Consider the following 20,784-nt stretch of genomic DNA (forward strand, 5'->3'; position numbering starts at 1 on the left):
AAAGCAGACAAATGATAATATATATACCTTGAAAGCCAAACAAAATTCCTGTTTACCTGATTTGTCTGCTACCTCTGTTTTGCATAACCCCATCAAACAAAGTTTCTTGGCCTTTTGTTTTATGTTTCACTAAGCCTATTCATTTTACCATTGTGCTTATTTAATCTGCCTTTTGAGATTCAAGATCAGCAGCAGTATTGATTTCTGGTTTCTGAAATGTACAGTGTGATTTGCATTAATGCATGTTTTTACTTGTGGTAACTGTTTCAAAATATTTTGTTCTGAAATGTAAAAAAAAAAGTGTTCAAAACTGTATTTTATTTCTTTCTTTATTTCACATCTCTTTGTTTACTGTGTCTTGTTTGGAATTTATTGCTTTGCACTTCACCCAGAACACCTTGGACAGCATGCAGGTATTTTAGGGCATAAATTCTCCCTTCCCTATTCCCCTCCATTCAAAATGTATGTGATAGTCCTGCCTTCCCTTGCATGGAATACATGATAGAACCATTGTTATGCAAGCATGCTTGGCACTGGTATTGTACAACCTGGGGAGGAAGGCAAGTCAAATTACCAAAGCCACCAGCTCTTTCTGCAAGAGGTTAGCCTTTGAACATGGCATGATTTCTTAATAGCAGCTCAGATACCAAACTTGAAGTGGTGTTCTTATGAGTATGCTCAGTAAGAATGGTTCAGTGTTTTATGCAAAGTTGTGACTTTCAGACTGTGTGGATTGTGTCTGAATTCAGATAGATTCTTTGTTAATGTAAAGGAAATTTTACAATGCAGTACTTTAAGAATGTATTCACCTGTGGCTAAATTATTCAGCCACTTACCAAAAGGTACTGCGGCTACATGAAAAGATAAAATCTACAAAGTGATATTCTGGGAGCAGAAAATGTGATTTCATCATTAGCCTGAATTCAAACTGTCCACCTGGAAAGCGGCTCATCTAGTCTTATGTCTGCCTTGTGCAAACAGTATCTATGCTATAATAGAAGAAGTCTGCTTCATTCTAGATTTTAGAAACCATTTTAGGCTTTAGAAGCAGCAGTGTTCACTATACATAATATTTATATAAGAAGTTTGGAAAGTCACACGTGAAATAGATTCAATCCAGTCTGCAGTGGAAAATCACTTTCTCACAAAACCATTGCACAATTGGGCACAATAAGTGGTCTCTAATTTAAGGAAACCATGGACTAGTATCCCATTTTGGTTAGGGCTGAGCTGGATTGATAAAGCTATGGAATGGAGTATCAAATTCACAAGTGATGCTTAGGTCTTGTGCTGCCTCTGTACACTGGGATACTTTGAGACAGATACAGAAACAATGAGACATGCCCACCAGCATATGGTTAAATGTGGCGGCAGCAACTTTATTAAACTATTAACCAATGAGGAACCACTGGTGGAGCTACCGAGGAGGGTTGTTCCAGTGTGGAATTCAGCTGGGCCCAAATGGCACAGCCTCTACAGAACCAAGGCTGCCCAGGGACCTTGGCAGGAAGCCAGAGTCCGAACTCATTCCCCTTATCCTCACCAGAAGTGGAGAGGTGAGTAGTGGGGAATCCCTGGCTGTGCAAGACAGAGAAGTGTACACCCTCACCATACCATGTTGTGTTTGGGGTCCATGCCCAAGAAGCCCATTGAGTACAAGGAATCACATCAGACCCTTTTTTTTTTAAACCCACCACCACACTGGCACCTGCCAAAGATGCAACAAATATAATGCTGTAAACCCCGGAGCTGGACTTCTGGGATGCTGGATGGAAGGTGGAAAATACCCACACAGCCATTTGCCTGTTTCGCCATATGAGAAAAATGCCTTCCAGACACCCTACAAAATTTAGCAATCAGTGAGGCCCCTGGCATCATAAGAGATCCAGCATACTTATGTATGTCCTCTATGTGGGATGAATGCTCTCCTATGTGTATAAATCCTAATGCATCAAGATAACACTATATCTGAAGTGTAAAATGTGCATTCTATATTTCCTAAAAACTGTCAGTGGTGTGACACTGTCTGAGTGTCTATGCCTGATGAGGTTTTTTAAGTCATCAGAGAACTATAGCAGAATATAACAAGCTAATGTTGAAGCTGATGGAAGGTATTTTTTGCCATACTGCATATAAATATCTTTAAACATAAATTTTTGCATAAAAGAAAACTTGAAACCTGAACATTTTGTGCATTTGTACAAAAAGCAATTTACTTTTGTTGTGATTTCCTGTATTTTCCTTGCTACTACTGGTAATTTAGCGTATCTGTGATGAGTTTTCTCCGTCACACTCTGGCTTCTGTTTTATCCTCCAATGGAATCACAATCGTTTGTTTCTGATATTCACAGTTTATTAGATATCTACACTTTTTGAGGTTAACTGTACCTCAATACCTTTGTGGCTTGCTGATCACTACTTATGCATTATCATATACTACTATGTATATGTGAATCAAGGTGGTTTACTCCTTGATTTAAGAATCCAGAGTTTTCCAGGTTATGTCAGAAATGCACCTGATATCTGAGTACTTGAAAAGTGAGTATATAATTACTTTTCCATTTGATTCTCCAATACAGCAAAAAGTGGGGCAAAAATCTTGTAGCCAAGTAGATCCTTCACACACCTTCCCTGTTTTTGATACATAAAGGTGACTGCTTTATGCTTAGGAAATGAATTAGAGAGACACCCATTTCAGAGGGTAGCTTAGAAAGATCTTCAAGGTTTGTTGTAAACTGCCCACTTTTGACCAAACTCTGCTCTTATTTTTATAATCTGAAACTGTATTTTCAAGAGTTCAGTTCCAATTTAGAGACCTAAATTAAGTGGCCAGATTTTCAAAAGTGCTCAGAACCCAGCAGCCCCATTGGTTGTCAAAAGTAATGAACAGTTTTGAAAATATTTCATTTAGGTGCCAGAATAGAAGCTGCTGGGTACTAAGCTCTTTTTGAAAATCTGGCCCCTATGCTTTTGAAGGAGACACATAATTTCAGGGGATCACGTCTTGAATATGGAAGGTGATATCAATCCTTTTGGTTATTCAAGGAGAGGGGGCCATCTAAAGAGAGAATTTGGCACTAAACAAACAGTGCCTATTAGAAATCTTCCAAACTGTAAATACGTATTATGAAAATGAAGATACACGTTGAAAAAACTCTCAGAAATCACATTACTGGGCTTTTATTTCTTCATATTATTAATCCCCATTTCCTTACTGACAAGTCTCTGCTGCTGTGATCTCTTTCCTGACAGCTCTGACAAACGTAAAGCTCTTTAACGATGAATAGTGCTATATAAAGAACTAAGTAGCCTCTTATGGTCACGTACTGTACTACCCCCACTTGCTCAGGATTTCAGATCAGAGACTCCAGAAGTTTATGATCCTGCAGGTGGCTCTTATTTAATAGAAGATACAAGGCAGTGTAAACAGTGATTTATCAATATGGAATATGGTGAATTTATCTATCTATAGTTTTTATTAGTTTTTTTTATATTGCTGATCACTGCACAGATCAATTAGGACTTCATAGCAAGGTCCCTAAGGGATTTCAAGAGTCTTTGGCTTTTCTCCCTTCCCTGGTACAGAAATCTCTTTTGCTTCTTTCCTTCTTCCCCCTCCTGTTAATTTTGTTATGGTGGGAAAGTTTTGTCAAAGAGGAGTGTCTTGCAGCATACCCTGAAGGTGGCAAGACTCTGGTGTATGGCAGCTCATTCCACAGCCAATCCCCCTCATTGTAGAACTAATTGTCTGTGGCTGCCCCATGGTGTTGTGAACTGTATTGTCCCAGAGGAGCACAGCTGTCTTGGTGAGTGGTGGATGGAAACGTAGTCGTTGATGTAGCTGAGTCCCGACCTGTTGATGGCTCTGATGATCAGGACGAAAGCCTGGAACTATCAACAGCAGCAGATTAGGAGCGAGTGGAAGGATCGGTGCATAGGGATAAGGTGAGAATCACGTTATGCACAAGCTGGAATCTCGACATTGATGCTACCTTGAGATCCAGAGACAGTGAGTCACAGTCCCCATCTGGCAGTAAGAGGTGAAGCTTCTTGGTGAGGCAGTTTTCAATATCACTGATGCCAACTGGTCTTCTAAGCTAATTGCTGTTTTGAACAGGACTGTCAGGGTTAGGGTGACCAGATGTCCTGATTTTATAGGGACAGTCCTGATATTTCGGGCTTTTTCTTATATAGGCTCCTATTACTGCCACCCCCTATCCCGATTTTTCACACTTGCTGTCTGGTCACCCTAGTCAGGGTTCTCACCAATTTGAAGAACAGGAGACAGGGGACATATGGACCCTGGCTAGTTCTTCAAAGAGTTTCTTCAGTTTTGCCCAGATTGTGTGTGAGCCAACTACTCTTCAACCGGGAGCTGCTCTCCTCTAGGTATGGTGACATCTTCATGATGGTGTTGATTGCAGCTGGGTGTTCTCAATGTATTGTTGGCAGCTCAGTCTATGGCGTCTTATCACATCTTCCAGGGAGTCTCATTTCGATATTTAAGAGGGCAGGGACAAAGTAGCTCCCAAAGGGTCTCCATAAGCTAAGGCAATTGAGGGAGCAGAGCACTTGCCTATTGCTGTATTTTTAGTCCTGTTGGAGAGGAATGACTGTACCAATGCTAGGCCTTCTATTCTAGCCTTGTCATGCAGAAAGGCCAACAGAAGAATGTGAGTGACTGCATTGTAAATTGCTTAGAGGTCAAGTAGTATGAGCTTCTAGATGCGGCCTCCTTCCTTGGCCATAAGGATGTCCTCTTTTAGTGCCACTAGGGCTGTCTCCATGTTTTGCTGTATGGCCAAGTGAAGTACAATTGGGGAGCATCTAGGATGTTGGCAGATGCCATGTGATGTTGGAACGTGGTTGCCAATATTGCCTGAATGATCTGGAAATGGGAAGTGAGCAGCAGAGTTGAAGTAGGAGAGAGTATATGCTGATTGTGGTTTTGGGGGGAAGACTGTTACATTTTTTTCAGGGAGGTTAGCATGTGGTTTCTGTTAGCAAAAGGCAGAGTTATAATAATGCAACTATTTCTGTGTATTTTCAGTGCTATTTTATCACATTACTGTGTTTGTTTAGTACCACCAGAAACATTCCTGACTTGCAGATTTCCCATGCATCTTTTCAAACAATTGTAGCTGATACTTTAATTTCAGTAAGAACTCAGTGACCTTTGCCATTTAGCAGCCTCTTCTGAGCCATTTTATTTAGATTTGGAAGGCAAGAGCATTAACTTAAAATCAGATCATTATAAATGAAATCTACAGAGCTTTTCAACATACATCAGAAACCGGTAAATAACTTCAAATATTTACAGGAGTATTTTATGTTAGAATGTAATCTGAATCCATATTTGTATTTGTTAGCAGATTACCAGTGTGATGTTTAAAGCCATTTTTGGTGTATGCCAAAAACAGTCGTTTTTACATAAATCTGCTAATAAATTTAAGTCCTGTTTAAAATATGACATATAATATTAAAGATGGTGACATGAATGAAAAGACTGTGTCAGTTATTTAGCTGTGTTTAAGTTATGAGTCAGAGATTATCAATGCCAGCAAGATGTATTTGTGTAATTTTCTGAAGGTCTGTTTTGATTTCTGTAGACATTATTTTAGTGGGGTGAAATTCACCCCTGTGCAGAAGGTCTGCGCAGCATTTAAATCTCGCTAAAGTCCTCATAATAGGTCTTAAATGGGACTTAAGTGGTGTATAGGCCTTGGGCTGAGTCCTTGCACAGATCTGAATTTCATTTTTAGCTATTAATAGTCAAGCAACCAGTTGTCTAGTGTTAGAAAACAAGCACATGCAGGGTTGCCAGCTCTCAGTTTTATTGCAAGTTTCATGGTACTTTTTCTCCTTAAAGCATCAGCTCTGTGATCATATCAGAATCTTTTCTTCCATTTAAAAAATAAAAAAAGCTTCTAGCCCTCCAGGTTGCCGAGAAAAGTTCAAATTGTGAACGCTAATGACTCAAAGCCCAAAAGGCAAATAAAAAGAACCCCATGTTTGTTTATTTATTTTTCAATCTTATGATTTTTTCAGGGACTGACTCATGCTTTTTGAATGCTTGGGTTGTATACTGGAAAGCTTCAGGGTATTTCTTGCACACAAGAGTTGATAACTAGTCCCAAAGTTCTCCATTGGAAAGACTAGGATTCTAGAAACCTAAATCCTTTTACTGCTGTTGCCTATTTAATTTTCTTTTCAAATTGCACGCAGAAGCCCTATTGCCAGTTTTCAACTAATTGCTAATAAGTGGCAAAGTGACAAATAGAAAAGGCTCATATGTGGGTACCCTAAGCCAACAGTGGAAGAATAAAAGGCAAAAGCGTTTCGACTTTGTTTAGAACTCTTCACGCTGTCTCTGTCTTTTCCAATTATCTCTTACTCCATTCAGAATACTCACATCGGCCAAATGTGTTCATATTTCTATAGCAAGATTAAACCAATTTGCATTTGATGAATTTGAAGAGATTAATTATATGTTCGGATTTGCTTGTATTTTTAGAAGTATTTTATTAACGAGAAAATAATACTCCATTCTATATCAGGAAACTGGGACATTGTAATGCATGTGTTCTTCCAGGGGGCATGTGGGTGAAACTATTGAACATTTTAAATTACTTGAGGCACATCATCAGGAGAGCCTTGGAATGAATTCCATCATTAGCCTTACCATGAGTCATATAATTGTTTGGTGCCCACAGTGAGGCATCTGGATGTAATACAGCTATGGTTTTTATGTAGAAAAATTGTAGCCATTCAGCTGTCTTTCCCATTCACCACGTGAAAAATTCTGCTCTTCCCCCCCCAAAAAAAGTTCCAGTAGCAACAATTCAATGGGGGAAAATGGATCTAATTCATAGCCAGTTTACACTCCTTCACACAGCTGTTTTACTAGGGCTATGGAGGGGAAGGAGGATAAACGGGATGAAAAGAATGTTGGTATGTGATAAAACATCAGATTAGGAAATAATGCATCAGATTGTTACAAAATTTCCACATAATTTCTGCTGTGTCACAGCTTGATGCCTCAGAATTAAGACAAAAAGGCAAAGCCTGCCAGTGACCAAATGTTTGTTACACTCAAGCTTATGAGTAATACCCTGTTGGCTGGTGTCTGGATTACTTCTGGACAGTTTGGCACATCTAGTTGTGTACATTAATTTTGAAATAGAATTCAGCCAACAGATAGACCAACATTCTGCATGAACCACCACTGCTTTTCTATAAACATTAGTATAGCAATTAAGGATGCTGTGATTTAATGGCTAAGGATGGGCAAACCTGAAAAAGAGATCTGGGTTTTGGGGTTGGTTTGGAGAATCATTGAGAAACTGGGCTGCTTTTCTGAATCAGGAATATTTGGGCTGAAAATTTTCATAAAACAAGGCTTTATCTTGCAAATTTACTAGCAGTGCCACTCGCAGTCCTAACTGAAAACACTATGAGAACAAGCTTTCTCTTGCTTGGAAATTGGTGGTGAAAAAAATATTTACCTGCATATTATCGACTCCCAAAGAGTGTGATTCTAAATATGGGAAAACGTTTAGGAGCAGGAAAAGGGTGATCCAAACTAGTTTGCCCATCCCTGCTTCTTGATACTCTCTGACAATCTTATCTGACCAAAGCTCTCTGTGATCCCATTCAGATGCATCTCTTATGTCTTGGTTGTGCAGGCCAAGGTACGAGAGCTAGAGGAGAAATGTCGGACACAGAGTGAACAGTTTAACCTCCTCTCCAAGGAACTGGAGAAGTTTCGGCAGCAAGCTGGAAAGATTGATCTCTTGAGCAGTAACTCAGTGGCATCCCCAGATGTCCTTGGCTCCCCTAGTAAATCTCTGTCCCAGTTAATGAACGGAATAGCCACCTCCATAGGCAAAGGTAAGAGCTGATACTTTTATTTGAAGGAATTTGCTGCATTAGGAGTCAAATTAAACCCTCATATAAACAAATCCCATTGATGGCAATGGGATTTGCCTGTGTGTGAGAGAGAGCAGAATTTGGCCCTGATTCAGTTGTATACCCTGGGGCCATTTCTGAGTAGCTCTCTGACTTCATTGGAGTTACAATGGATTTACTGAGATTTAATGTAATTGAGAGTAAAATTTGACCTAACGATCATTCCTCATTATTTGTGAAAAAACACCCTTTGGGAAGCTTGTCTGGAGTGTCAGAGATCAAGAGCAGTTCGTATCCCAGTATAGGTCACCACTTGTGTGACGATCCCCTGGGTGGATTGTCTGTGGGAACTGATCACAGGACCTCTGGATATAGAAGGTCCTTGGGTTAAAGGGGCTGTCTCGGTAGCTTGGAGATAGCAGTAGACTGTAGGGGGGCAGAGACTCACTCTGACTTAGCGTCAGTTACATTTGCTTTTTTTTCCCCTCTCTTTCCTTCTGTGAAAGGAATCTGTAGGTAGAGTGGATTGAAAAATGAAGGTGTTCTGTGGAAAATTTCAACAAAAAAGAAAATATTTTCTTTTTAGTCAAAACTTTCAGCAGAAAATTTTGACTTGTGAAAAAAACCACAAACCTGATGAAAAATAAATAAATAAATACATAAAAATGAGGAAAGCAGACCATTTCCACAAAAAATGTTAGTTTTGATGAAAACTCAGTTTTCCATCCAAAAAGTTTGGATGGAATACTTTTGAGAAGCCCTCCATGCAAATAACATCTGTTGGGTTTTTACTTTTCCCTAGAATGTTGATTATATTTAACAGGATGTGGTCAGTGTAGTGATGATGGGTGAAAGTGCCATTTTAGCCACAGTGAAACTTGGCTGAAAATGCCCCTTTATTTTAATTTAAAAAGAAGGTAAAAACAAGGTTTTAAATGAATGAATTTAATTTAAAAATAAGGAAGGTATGTTTAAATATGCTTCATTCTCATCATGCCTTACTTACCATAACAATAATAATCACCTCGCTTTTATACAGTGGTTTTCTGCGTATATCTCGAAATGCTTCATAAGGATGGTCCATATCATTGTCTCAATTTTACTTTGTTCCCTTCATTGTGTGTCTCCCAAAGAGGCGTGTTGAGCTTTTGCCAGGTGACTTTTCTTTTTGCCAAAGGGGACGACTCCTTGTGACTAGTTGAGTTTGCTCACTGCCTCTTATGCATAAACAATTTTCAAAGACTCAGGCAGTATCATTGGTCAGGAGGTTATCTGAGGATACTTGGAAGGGACCCATAATGTAGTTTCCACCCAGCTGCCTGACTGTCAGTGCTGAAAAGTGCAGTGATTATGTATACAATGTCTAGCACAAGAGAACCCTGGTCTTTGGATGGGACCTCTAGGTACTATGGCAATGCAAATAATAATGAAAAAAATGCATAATCAGTGACATTTGTTCTCTATCATGGACTTTCTTTCTTTCTTTCTTTCTTTCTTTCTTTCTTTCTTTCTTTCCAATTAAGTAATTGGAATGGGCTGCAATTAAGTTAACAGGTCGGATCATCAGCTGGTGTAAATCGGCATAGCCTCATTGAAGTCAATGGAGCTACACCACTTTACACCAGAAGAAGATCTGGCCCCAAACACCTCCTGACTTAGTTTGGTGGATTTTGTCACAAGGAAAACTACATACCTTAAAGGAAAAAAGGATCTGTCAGTGGAGGCATTTTCCATGACGCAAGGGAATAAACCAATTAAAAAGGAGGAGGAGAAAAGAAAATCAATTCTGGACAATTGGTGCGCTGATATTTGGGGATCGATAACACCCAAACTGTAATGTTCTTCAGGCATCACTCTGAGATACTGACATTACAATAAAATGCTCACAGCTGTTGTGTTGCTGTGAGATAATTTTTCATTGCCTTATCAGGCTTTGAGGATTCTTGAACAATTGCTTTATAATAAATATGAAGAGAAGCTGGAAAAGTAAAATAGATTTGGGTTTTGTATGTCATCTTCCTGAGTTTCTAAGAAAGGGTGTGTGGGGGCGGGGACCCATTTTTTATCGTCGGGAAAAGTACTGTGATTCACAAATCATTTCCCTACCACTGCAGATGAGCAACTGTATTCATCGAAGGCTGACAAACTTGATGTGAAGCCAAGTCAAATGGAACAAGAAGACTTTCTTTTTTCAGTTCACTTCAGTGGTTTCTTTAGAGATGGTGGGACATTGTGATTTTTCTTTAACACAGAAGAGACGTGTTTGCAATCTCACTCATTGTGCTGCATAATAGTTTATAGGCTTATGTGTGTCTAGAGCATTCCTACCAAACTGGGTGAATTAGAAGGAAAACGCAGAATACCATCTCCTGGTGTCAATGGGAAGTCAATGGGAGCTTTGTCGTAATAAAGATTGCAGGATCAGGCCCTCAATGTCAAATAGTAACGGTAAGGGTGGGATTTTCAAAGCAGCAATTAATTTTAAAGGGACTTAATTAATCATCAGAATCCCCTTAGGCAGATATGCAAGGTTCAGTTAAAATCTTTAAAAATCTGTTTAAATAGACCCAAAATGTTCCAATAAGCACCTAAACTTTTGGGGGCCCAGTGGGTGACCAGACAGCAAATGTGAAAAACTGGGACAGAGGACAAGAGGAGCCTATATAAGAAAAAGATCCAAAAATTGGGACTGTCCCAATGAAATTGGGACATCTGGTCACCCTCGGGCCTAACTAAGTCAAACTCTTCCAACTTCTTGAAGTTTGCTGATCACTAATTGAAATAGCTAAGAACAACATGTCTTCAAATGAAAGCTTTGAAAATATAGCCTGGTTCTCTCTCCAGTCATTAAAGGCCCTATCCTGCAAAAGTTTACTCACATCCTACTCACCTATGGGTCTACTCAAGTGAGCAACTGTGAGACTTAAATTTGAACCAGTACTCCATTGCTATCAATAAGTTGTGCTGAGTATTGATTTGGTCCATAATACTTAAGCAAGCGGGCAGTATTTTTAGTTGCTGAAATCAGCCAGTTCACCATAATAGTGGTGTTCTCATCAAGCTCTCAGAATTAGGGGCAGAATTTTTTTCATTGTTTGCTGGGTAGGAGAGAACACGAGGACAGCTTTCAAAACAGAGCAAATGTCAGAAACAAGGCCAGGTACCAGGGGTGTTTTAATGTTCTTTCCCCAGACATACAGTGTAGTCCGTAATTGATCAGTCAATAGTAATGTAAGTAGAATAGAAGGTGTAATTGGTTCATGACCAGCCACTTTAAGTATGATCAGCTTTGTGTCCTGAGACCTTTAAATGAAGGAATCGGCAGCATTTCCTTGTCTTTTCCCTTGAAAGATCATTCTTGAAACTTCCTCCACTGGTCAGTTGCCAGCCATGACAAAATGTTATGTGCCTGATGTATCTGAGGCTTCCAGCAACAGGAAAGTTTAGTTTTGTGTTTAGTAACTAAGGTATTATGGGTCCAGTGCTACTCCTACTGATGTCAAGGAAAAAAACCCATTGACTTCAATGGGTGTAGGATGACTCATAATGCCTTGGTTACAAACAGCCTATACGAGAGCTCTTGGTGAGAAGGTCTATGTATTTTGAAACTTTATACATGCATGCGGGTTCTTTTATCCAACAAAAAAAAAGCAGTTCAGCTGGCAAGACAAATCAAGCTGAAGAGACAGGGTTTGATGTTCTGAGTGAAGGTCCACTCCCCTCCTTTTGTGCCTGTCAGATGGCACATCAGGGATAGAGCTGGGGTGACTGGCTCCTACACCTCTCTTCCCAGAGCACAAGGGCAGATAGGGGCCAGCAAAAGGAGTAGCTGGAGCCTGGTGCACTCCAGCATTCTCCAACTAGTGGGAGCTGGTGCAGGTTAGAACAGCCCTTAGAACCAGAAAGTCATAAGTAAGCTTCCTAATGCCGCCCACACCCCTTTTGCCTGCCCCACACCCCTCTCTTCCATCCACTGTAATGTGGACTCGGAAAAAAAAATTGGCCCTAAGTGAAAACAGTGACTGGAGGAAGGAGGAGAGGGAAATTCAGTTGAGTCAAATAACCTACAGCCAGACTATCAGGAAGTTGGGACCCTTTTTCACTCTAAAGTTAATATTATCAAAACACTGATGTTCCTTGGAATCCTTATTACCTGTGTTTTAGCACCATGTATTGCATACTATCATACCAATATTACACTTACAAGCTTCCTGACAGGAAACAGCTGTTGAAAATGTGGTCACCACTTACAGTTTTCACACCTTTCCGTGCCTATTTGCTGTTATTATATAAATTCATTCAAACCAGTCTGCACTTCAGAAAGGATCTCAAGTCATGGATTCAGAATGATGCATTCTGCTACGAGAAGCCCCTGGGAGAGGTCCTTTGTGTTGCGTAACCTTTCACTAGAGCTGTTTGGAACACTTTTGCTGAAATGTTCTGTGGAGATGTATCTTTTTTCCATCATATTTTTTTCAGGAAGGGGTTAGGGGTATTTGGATAAGGCAGAGCAGGGGAGGGAGATTATTTCAAGCTGTGGGGCTAGGGCACTGGCCTGGGATGTGGAAGACCCAGGATCACGTCTCTGCTCTCCCTGATCGGGGCTGATCTGATATGAAAAACTGCAGAGAATCAGGTAGAGCAGTGACTTCAACCAGGATTTTCCACATCCCAGGCCAATACCCTCGCCTTCAGGAGACATATACGCATTGTTGTCCTCCAGTGAATTCTATCATTAATCCTTATCATTATTATTACTTTTCAGACTACTAGGCTGAGGGGAAGGATGTATGTATTCCTAGTCTCCAATGAGTTCATAAATGGAGATCCATCCATATAAGACCAAAAGCTCCTGGTACTTATTGTGGTGCAAACCAAGTGAAGCCACTGGCATTGCACCAGAGTGAGAAGAGAATTTAACTTGCAATCCCGGCATATTCTGATTGTAAAATTAGTCTTAGTTACAGATGCAGCATTATGTTACTATATCTATGTATACTTAATCCAAAGGGGCTGGCTTCTTCTATAGAACTCCAAGAGCAAGAGAGTTCAAGAGGCTTACAATATGTTTCATATGAGTTTCAATTTGCCTTTTTGCTAAGATGTTGATTGTTATTAATGAAGTCGTTTGCACTTATGGTAGCTTTTTATAAAATCTCTGTTGAACTAAAAAAACATAAAACTCTACATGGTTGCTGGAATTTGGACAAATTAAGACACTTTATTTAAAAATAAGTAATCATTACCTTAAACAGCAGCAACAATAAAGAATGATTTACATTGTGCAAAGTCCCGAATAGCTAACAACTAACAATCTATACTGTAGCTAGTCCATAGTTCTCATCTTTTTACCTAGTATGGTACAGTACCGTGGAAATAGAGTGATGGATTTAAGCTGGTTCAGGAAATTGTTTTTATTACAGTCTGAGATGGAAGACGCCCTGTAGGGCTAAGAGTGCAGAGAGGAGGGATTTCTTCAGGAGCAGCAGTCGTCATTTCACAAACTCTTGCAGAGGAAGTTAACAGTTGCTGGCACTCAGGAGGACTTGTTAGAGGGAGGGAGAAAGGATCTTGCAGATGTAGCTGAATGCGAAGGGGGAATTGAGAGGGAAGTGACATTTCAGGAAGCAGTAAATCAGATTTGGAAACCAAATCCCTCTTGAATGGTTGGAAGTACTGCTGAAGTGTCTCCCTCTGCCACTTTGCACTGACCTAGGTAGGAAAACATCATTGTCCGCATTTACAGGTGGGGCAAATGAGACACAGAAGGGGTAGGAGTGATTTGCCCAAGGTCACACACCAAATCAGTGTCAGAATCAGGATTAAAACTCAGGTCTCTTGTCTCTCAGGTGCATGCCTGATCCAGTATAATGAAGTGAGTTCAAGGCAAGTTACTTAATTTCTTTCTATTTGCCTCTTTCTAAAATCGAGCAGTGATTCTTCTCTTCTCTCCCCCCACCACATTCAGTCTCTTGCTCAGTCCTGTCACTTCTTCCTCTCTGTTACCAAAACCCACATTACCTTCCTGTGTCCCTCACGGCTAAACTCCTTCTCCATGCCTCAATCATCTTTTGCCTTGACTGTTGTGATCTTTCCTCTTCTCTTACCTCCGTGCTTCTCACCTCTCCAATCTGTCCAAAATGTAGCTGCTAAAGTCCTCTGCTGCTTCAACCACATCATCTGCATTTGCATCTCTCTGTTCTCTACTGCATCAAAGTCAAGCACCATGTCTTGACTTTCACAGCCCCCATCATTTAGCTCCCCTCTTCATCTGGACACTTGTTCCCACCTCCCCGTCCGTCCCTCTCTCTCTCTCTCTCTCTCTCTCTGCTTTTCCCAATCCTTTTTGCCTTTTATCTCATGTTTCCACTCTCAGCCTTGGACCTTCTATCATGCTGCTTCTTGTTATCTCCTGCTGAGCACCCTCTCTCCTCCTTCATATACCTCCTTAAAGCGTATTTCTTCCAACATCCCTTCCTGAGTTCCCCATCAATTCCCATGACATGAACAGTGTTCCAGGATCTTGCTTTTGTGTTGTTCTGTCTGATCTAATGTAGGCTCAGATTCTGGCCAATCCCCTGTATCGGGTACACAGCAAGGGGTAGGGTGTCGAAGGAACTTTCCACTCACCTCGTGTCTGGTGCCTAGGAAGAGCTCACACTGTAGTGTATATAACGAAACCAAGGAAAATCCAATAGACATGAGCCTCAGAACTGGTTTCCTTTTCATATATTGTTGCAGTTGGAGCAATTATTTGTAGACTTTAGAATGACAGTCTGGTGTGGCAAACGCATTAACAGTGAATGGAAGGAGCCAAATTAGTGACAGGTTTCTGAAAGGGGATCATTATTCTATTAAAAGTATGAAAGAAATTCCAAAAATAAAAAATGTGCCCTTTGCCAGTATGGAGATTGCTGCAACCAGGGCTGGTTGCAATAAATCTTTTGTTCGGCCTTGTATATTTCCCTGCCATCAAGGTGCTTAAGCGGACGTGCTGTAAAATTAAAGTGGTGCAGAGCGAATGAATCAAGTTGGACCAAGGAACATACCGAAAAACCCTCTGATAATGTCTTTTTGGAGCTCATCCTCCTCTGTGATACAGTGGACGATTCTCAGTGGCATGTAACCGGAGGAAGCAGGCACTTCAAGAACAAAACACCACGTTTCAAACTCCTAGCACAATTGGAGAGGAGCTGCCAACCTCACACGTGACCAGGACTTGAAAATAAGGGCATGGACTAGTTGTATTAAAAAGAAAGGAGAGGAAGGCTGAGAAATCGGATTGTGGCAGCAGTGCCCAAATTGTTTGCTGTGGCTTTGCTGCAGCTGCTGCTGTTTCAGATATAATTATCCCTAGCTTGTTATTTCCGGTTTTCTTTCTTGTGGTTCCAGAGGAGTAGTATGACTGGTGAAGGAAAACATAGGCCAGCGTTTTATATTCCACGTTTACCAATCCCCCTTGCAGCCTTGGGTAGCACATTTTTTAAAAGCATATTTCACAAGCCTTTAGGGCTTGATCCTGGGAATACTTCAGGCTGTTTAGCATCTTGCAGGATCAGGTCTCTTATTCCTTTAACAGCGTGGTGTATTTTATCTTTTATTGGCATCATCTTTACAAACAGGAAAAAAATGTTCAAAGTGTCTCCAGAATTTTCTCCTTTTTCCCTTAATGTGTCTCCTGCATTTTTTAGACAGTTTAATGATTGTGTTTGTGCCTTAGAATATGGGCTGTGGAACAAGAAACCCTAATTCTAATTCTGCTCTGACACTGATATACCATGTAGCATTGGGCAAGACACTTACCTGACATTGTTACCTGATCTGCAGCATGGAGATAGCAGGACTTGGTTGTTCTCTGGCAGTGAAGAGATCTGAAATTGCGTATATATTTTCACTTAGGTTAAGTGAAGTTGCACGTGCACGGTGACATAAAAGTGCCTTATTGTAAATAAGGATTCGGACCAGTAGTGCGTACCTATCTCCCTACAGGGTATTGAACATTAATTAGTTAAAACTTTTTAATGCAAGTGCTAAGCTAAATATTATTATTGCCAATAAATAGACAGTATTTACAAGCAGGCTTGTTGGTTTTTTTTCATGCCAACATGAAAAATAATCTTAGCATGTGTGAAACTACTAGAACACACAGTCATCTCTTATGGTAGCCTTTTCTCTTTTCCAGCTGGTCGGTAAAAATTGGGATGTGGTTCATGTTTATTTGCTCCTTAGCTCTGATCTTGAAATTAAAAATGTCTTCACATTCCCTATAATTGTCCATTAGAAGTTTTTCGGAACTTTTAGTTCACTGAACAGGTGCAGAATGGGAAGTGGCAATGGATGTTTGCTCCATGCTACCCTTTGTCAGCCCCTCTCTGGAAGAGCCATTAATAGGGGCCGGATGGTCATTCACACGCTGTGACCCATTCAGCATATGATGCCTCTGCTGTGACTGCCAACCAGGGTGCCACTTTGTTCCAATTGTTGTGTTTTTATTTACGGGTAGGTAACGAAAGCCCCTCTGGAAGTCGTTGTGTGATTTCGGAGTTTATACGACCCCTGCAGATATCCGTTGACAAACCGGAACAGTTGTCCGTCAAACCTACTTTTCTGTCCAGATCAAGATCCGGCAGCCCAAGATGCAGATTTGATTCAGACGTGAGTCTTTTTAAGTTGATGACATTGGGAATGTGTTTGATCGGCCAGAGCCTTCCTTCTTCAATGGGACAGGTGTGCTGCAGCTCAGTGTTTGACTGCAGTTCTGAAGAGTCAAGGATTGGGATTTTCAAAAGCACCCAAGTGATTTGGGAGCACAAATAATGGGATTATTGTGCATCTAAATCGCATAGGGTGTTTGAAAATCCAACCTAGGAAACCTGACCTGCGATTTTCAAAGGAGTCTCAGCAAGTTAGGTGCCCAAATCCCACTCATTCAATGAGAGTGTTGAGTGCCCCTTAGATGTCTTTGAAAATCCCAGCCCTCGACAGCATAGTTTAAGCAGTGTTTTATAGCTAGACTGCTGTTCTATTGTGAGCCTCATATATATGTAGGATGAAAATCAGCTATATGCTTTTTTTATCTTTGCTGACTGCCTTGCATTCTTGTCTTTTGCTTAGTTTGTTTATTTAGTCCTTGTGAAATGTATCACATTTTTGTCAATCTTTTTTGTGCCCATTAGTGGTGCTAGATTGACATAAATCCTCTATTCACAGGACAGATAATGCACCTGTAAGAGCACTATTCCACCCAATGCCCTGCCAATGTGCCTCAGCTCTTCTAGAAAGGCCACTTCTAGGTGTGAGAAGTGGATCATTCTCTTTGACCTGTTCTTTGCTTGGTTTTCATGATGTGGAAATCCACTCATTAGTAACTGGAATGATATTGCCACCTGGACCAGTTTCTAGGGTACCATTCTTAGCTGAATTTGAGCCTATAAACTGGAGAATCCCCTCAGCCATCCAGCTTCCCACCATATATGCATTTATTTGCAGTTTTTGAAAAATTCAGCAGAGATCTTACAATATTTTATTATTGCTAATCTTTGTACATCCCAAGACTAGCAGGAAATCCACTGAAACACCATTCAAGTTCTTCAGTGTACTTGATTATGACTCCTTTTCCTTCATCTCATCATGTGCACAGTCTCAACACCAACATAAAAAACTCCTATAGACTTGAATAAGGATGAAACCCAAAAGTCTCTTGTAGAAATGTTATAGGGTTCTATAAAAATGTTCTTAAATCCTAATCAGATTTAATAGAGAATAAGGTCCTATCTGTAGGTGTCCTTAACCAGGCTAAAGAATTCTATCAGTGGGATCTCATTATCTATTAAAAACATATATGGGATGATTTTTTAAAAAATCTATAAAAAGGCTATTATTTTACATTAAATTCTGTAACACTGATCCATGAGGGCAAACAGAACTATAATAAAGTGAGGGTTGTAATGATATTTTATTGGATACAGTCCTGATTTTTCCCTCTGTCAAACATTTTAAAAGTAAATAGCGTGAAATTGTGTTCACATGCTATGGCTATAACATAGGGTTTGCAGCTGAACCCCAGGAAGTTGATTGCATCAAAGTGCTTGTGGACATCTTAAAAATCCAAGTGTAATATACGATATTCTACAAAAGAATTAGATTCCTACTAGCTTCTACTAATATGCCATTCAATAGCCACATCTGTGCCCACATATCTATTCAGGGGACACCATCACAGGGCCTAATAACATCAGCCACACTATCAGAAGCTCGTTCACCTGCACATCCACCAATGTGATATATGCCATCATGTGCCAGCAATGGCCCTCTGCCATTTACATTGGTCAAACTGGACAGTCTCTACGTAAAAGAATAAATGGACACAAATCAGATGTCAAGAATTATAACATTCATAAACCAGTCGGAGAACACTTCAATCTCTCTGGTCACGCAATCACAGACATGAAGGTCGCTATCTTAAAACAAAAAAACTTCAAATCCAGACTCCAGCGAGAAACTGCTGAATTGGAATTCATTTGCAAATTGGATACTATTAATTTAGGCTTAAATAGAGACTGGGAGTGGCTAAGTCATTATGCAAGGTAGCCTATTTCCCCTTGTTTTTTCCTACCACCCCCCCCCCCAGACATTCTGGTTAAACTTGGATTTAAACTTGGAGAGTGGTCAGTTTGGATGAGCTATTGCCAGCAGGAGAGTGAGTTTGTGTGTGTGTGTGTGTGTCCCTGGGAAAAAAAAGGGGGGGGGGGGTGAGAAAGCCTGGATTTGTGCTGGACATGGCCCACCTTGATTACCATGCACATTGTAGGGAGAGTGGTCACTTTGGATGAGCTATTACCAGCAGGAGAGTGAGTTTGTGTGTGTATGGGGGTGGGGGAATGAGAAAACCTGAATTTGTGCTGGAAATGGCACAAACTCAGGATAGTGAGTTTGTGTGTGTGTTTTTTGGAGGGGGGCGAGGGGGTGAGAGAACCTGGATTTGTGCAGGAAATGGCCCAACTTGATTATCATGCACATTGTGTAGAGAGTTGTCACTTTGGATGGGCTATTACCAGCAGGAGAGTGAATATGTGTGTGGGGGGGTGGAGGGTGAGAAAACCTGGATTTGTGCTGGAAATGGCCCAACTTGATGATCACTTTAGATAAGCTATTACCAGCAGGACAGTGGGGTGGGAGGAGGTATTGTTTCATATTCTCTGTGTGTATATAATGTCTTCTGCAGTTTTCACAGTATGCATCCGATGAAGTGAGCTGTAGCTCACGAAAGCTCATGCTCAAATAAATTGGTTAGTCTCTAAGGTGCCACAAGTACTCCTTTTCTTTTTGCGAATACAGACTAACACGGCTGTTATTCTGAAACATCTCAGGGTCTGTTGACCAAGAAACACATACAGATAAACTCTTAATACCATTAGTGGGAGGTGTGAGCAGCCCCTGCTTGGTGAATAGGCTGCATCAGGAAGAGTGAAGCCAGAAAAGGCAGCATAGCAACCAAATGTAAGGAAGCAGAACTAACAGCACAGAACAGAACAAGTGCATGTTACATTTAGTTCCCTTCTTCTATTATTTTTCAGTTTTCTCTCACTGAGAATGCCAAGCAGTTTTTACTGAATTGCTCATTGTTGGCCTTTCTAAGTGTAATTATGTGGTCATAGAATCATAGAATATAAGGGTTGGAAGGGACCCCAGAAGGTCATCTAGTCCAACCCCCTGCTCGAAGCAGGACCAATTCCCAGTTAAATCATCCCAGCCAGGGCTTTGTCAAGCCTGACCTTAAAAACCTCTAAGGAAGGAGATTCTACCACCTCCCTAGGTAACGCATTCCAGTGTTTCACCACCCTCTTAGTGAAAAAGTTTTTCCTAATATCCAATCTAAACCTCCCCCACTGCAGCTTGAGACCATTACTCCTCGTTCTGTCATCTGATACCATTGAGAACAGTCTAGAGCCATCCTCTTTGGAACCCCCTTTCAGGTAGTTGAAAGCAGCTATCAAATCCCCCCTCATTCTTCTCTTCTGCAGGCTAAACAATCCCAGCTCCCTCAGCCTCTCCTCATAAGTCATGTGTTCCAGACCCCTAATCATTTTTGTTGCCCTTCGCTGGACTCTCTCCAATTTATCCACATCCTTCTTGAAGTGTGGGGCCCAAAACTGGACACAGTACTCCAGATGAGGCCTCACCAATGTCGAATAGAGGGGAACGATCACGTCCCTCGATCTGCTCGCTATGCCCCTACTTATACATCCCAAAATGCCATTGGCCTTCTTGGCAACAAGGGCACACTGCTGACTCATATCCAGCTTCTCGTCCACTGTCACCCCTAGGTCCTTTTTCGCAGAACTGCTGCCTAGCCATTCGGTCCCTAGTCTGTAGCTGTGCATTGGGTTCTTCCGTCCTAAGTGCAGGACCCTGCACTTATCCTTATTGAACCTCATCAGATTTCTTTTGGCCCAATCCTCCAATTTGTCTAGGTCCTTCTGTATCCTATCCCTCCCCTCCAGCGTATCTACCACTCCTCCCAGTTTAGTATCATCCGCAAATTTGCTGAGAGTGCAATCCACACCATCCTCCAGATCATTTATGAAGATATTGAACAAAACCGGCCCCAGGACCGACCCTTGGGGCACTCCACTTGATACCGGCTGCCAACTAGACATGGAGCCATTGATAACTACCCGTTGAGCCCGACAATCTAGCCAGCTTTCTACCCACCTTGGGTATGGTACCCACCTTGGGTATGGTCCCTGCATACCTCTCACATACACACGGAAGTTTAGTTACAGACCAAGGTACCATATCCAGTATCTGAGAAGAAAAGTATATAAATGACACCTTAAGGTAATCAGCCTTTGAAATATAAAATCTGAGAGTGGT

At 41.0% G+C, this 20,784-nt stretch overlaps 1 protein-coding gene across 20 annotated transcripts in view; it reads left to right on the forward strand.

The window, feature by feature from the left end:
* RIMBP2 (RIMS binding protein 2) overlaps window positions 1-20,784 on the forward strand; it is a 289,653-nt gene that overhangs the window by 204,331 nt on the left and 64,538 nt on the right. For 14 of the 20 annotated variants that reach the window (XM_075120006.1, XM_075120005.1, XM_075120007.1 and 11 more), the window contains 3 exons: window positions 393-413; window positions 7,686-7,890; window positions 16,412-16,563. In XM_075120006.1, coding sequence (XP_074976107.1) covers window positions 393-413; window positions 7,686-7,890; window positions 16,412-16,563 — 378 coding nt within the window. The remainder of the gene's footprint in view (window positions 1-392; window positions 414-7,685; window positions 7,891-16,411; window positions 16,564-20,784) is intronic. The other 6 variants (XM_075120002.1, XM_075120010.1, XM_075120009.1 and 3 more) reach the window with 1 other exon arrangement.

The sequence above is a fragment of the Caretta caretta genome, chromosome 15 (genome assembly GCF_965140235.1).
Source record: "Caretta caretta isolate rCarCar2 chromosome 15, rCarCar1.hap1, whole genome shotgun sequence".
In the NCBI taxonomy this organism is placed as follows: Eukaryota; Metazoa; Chordata; order Testudines; family Cheloniidae; genus Caretta; species Caretta caretta.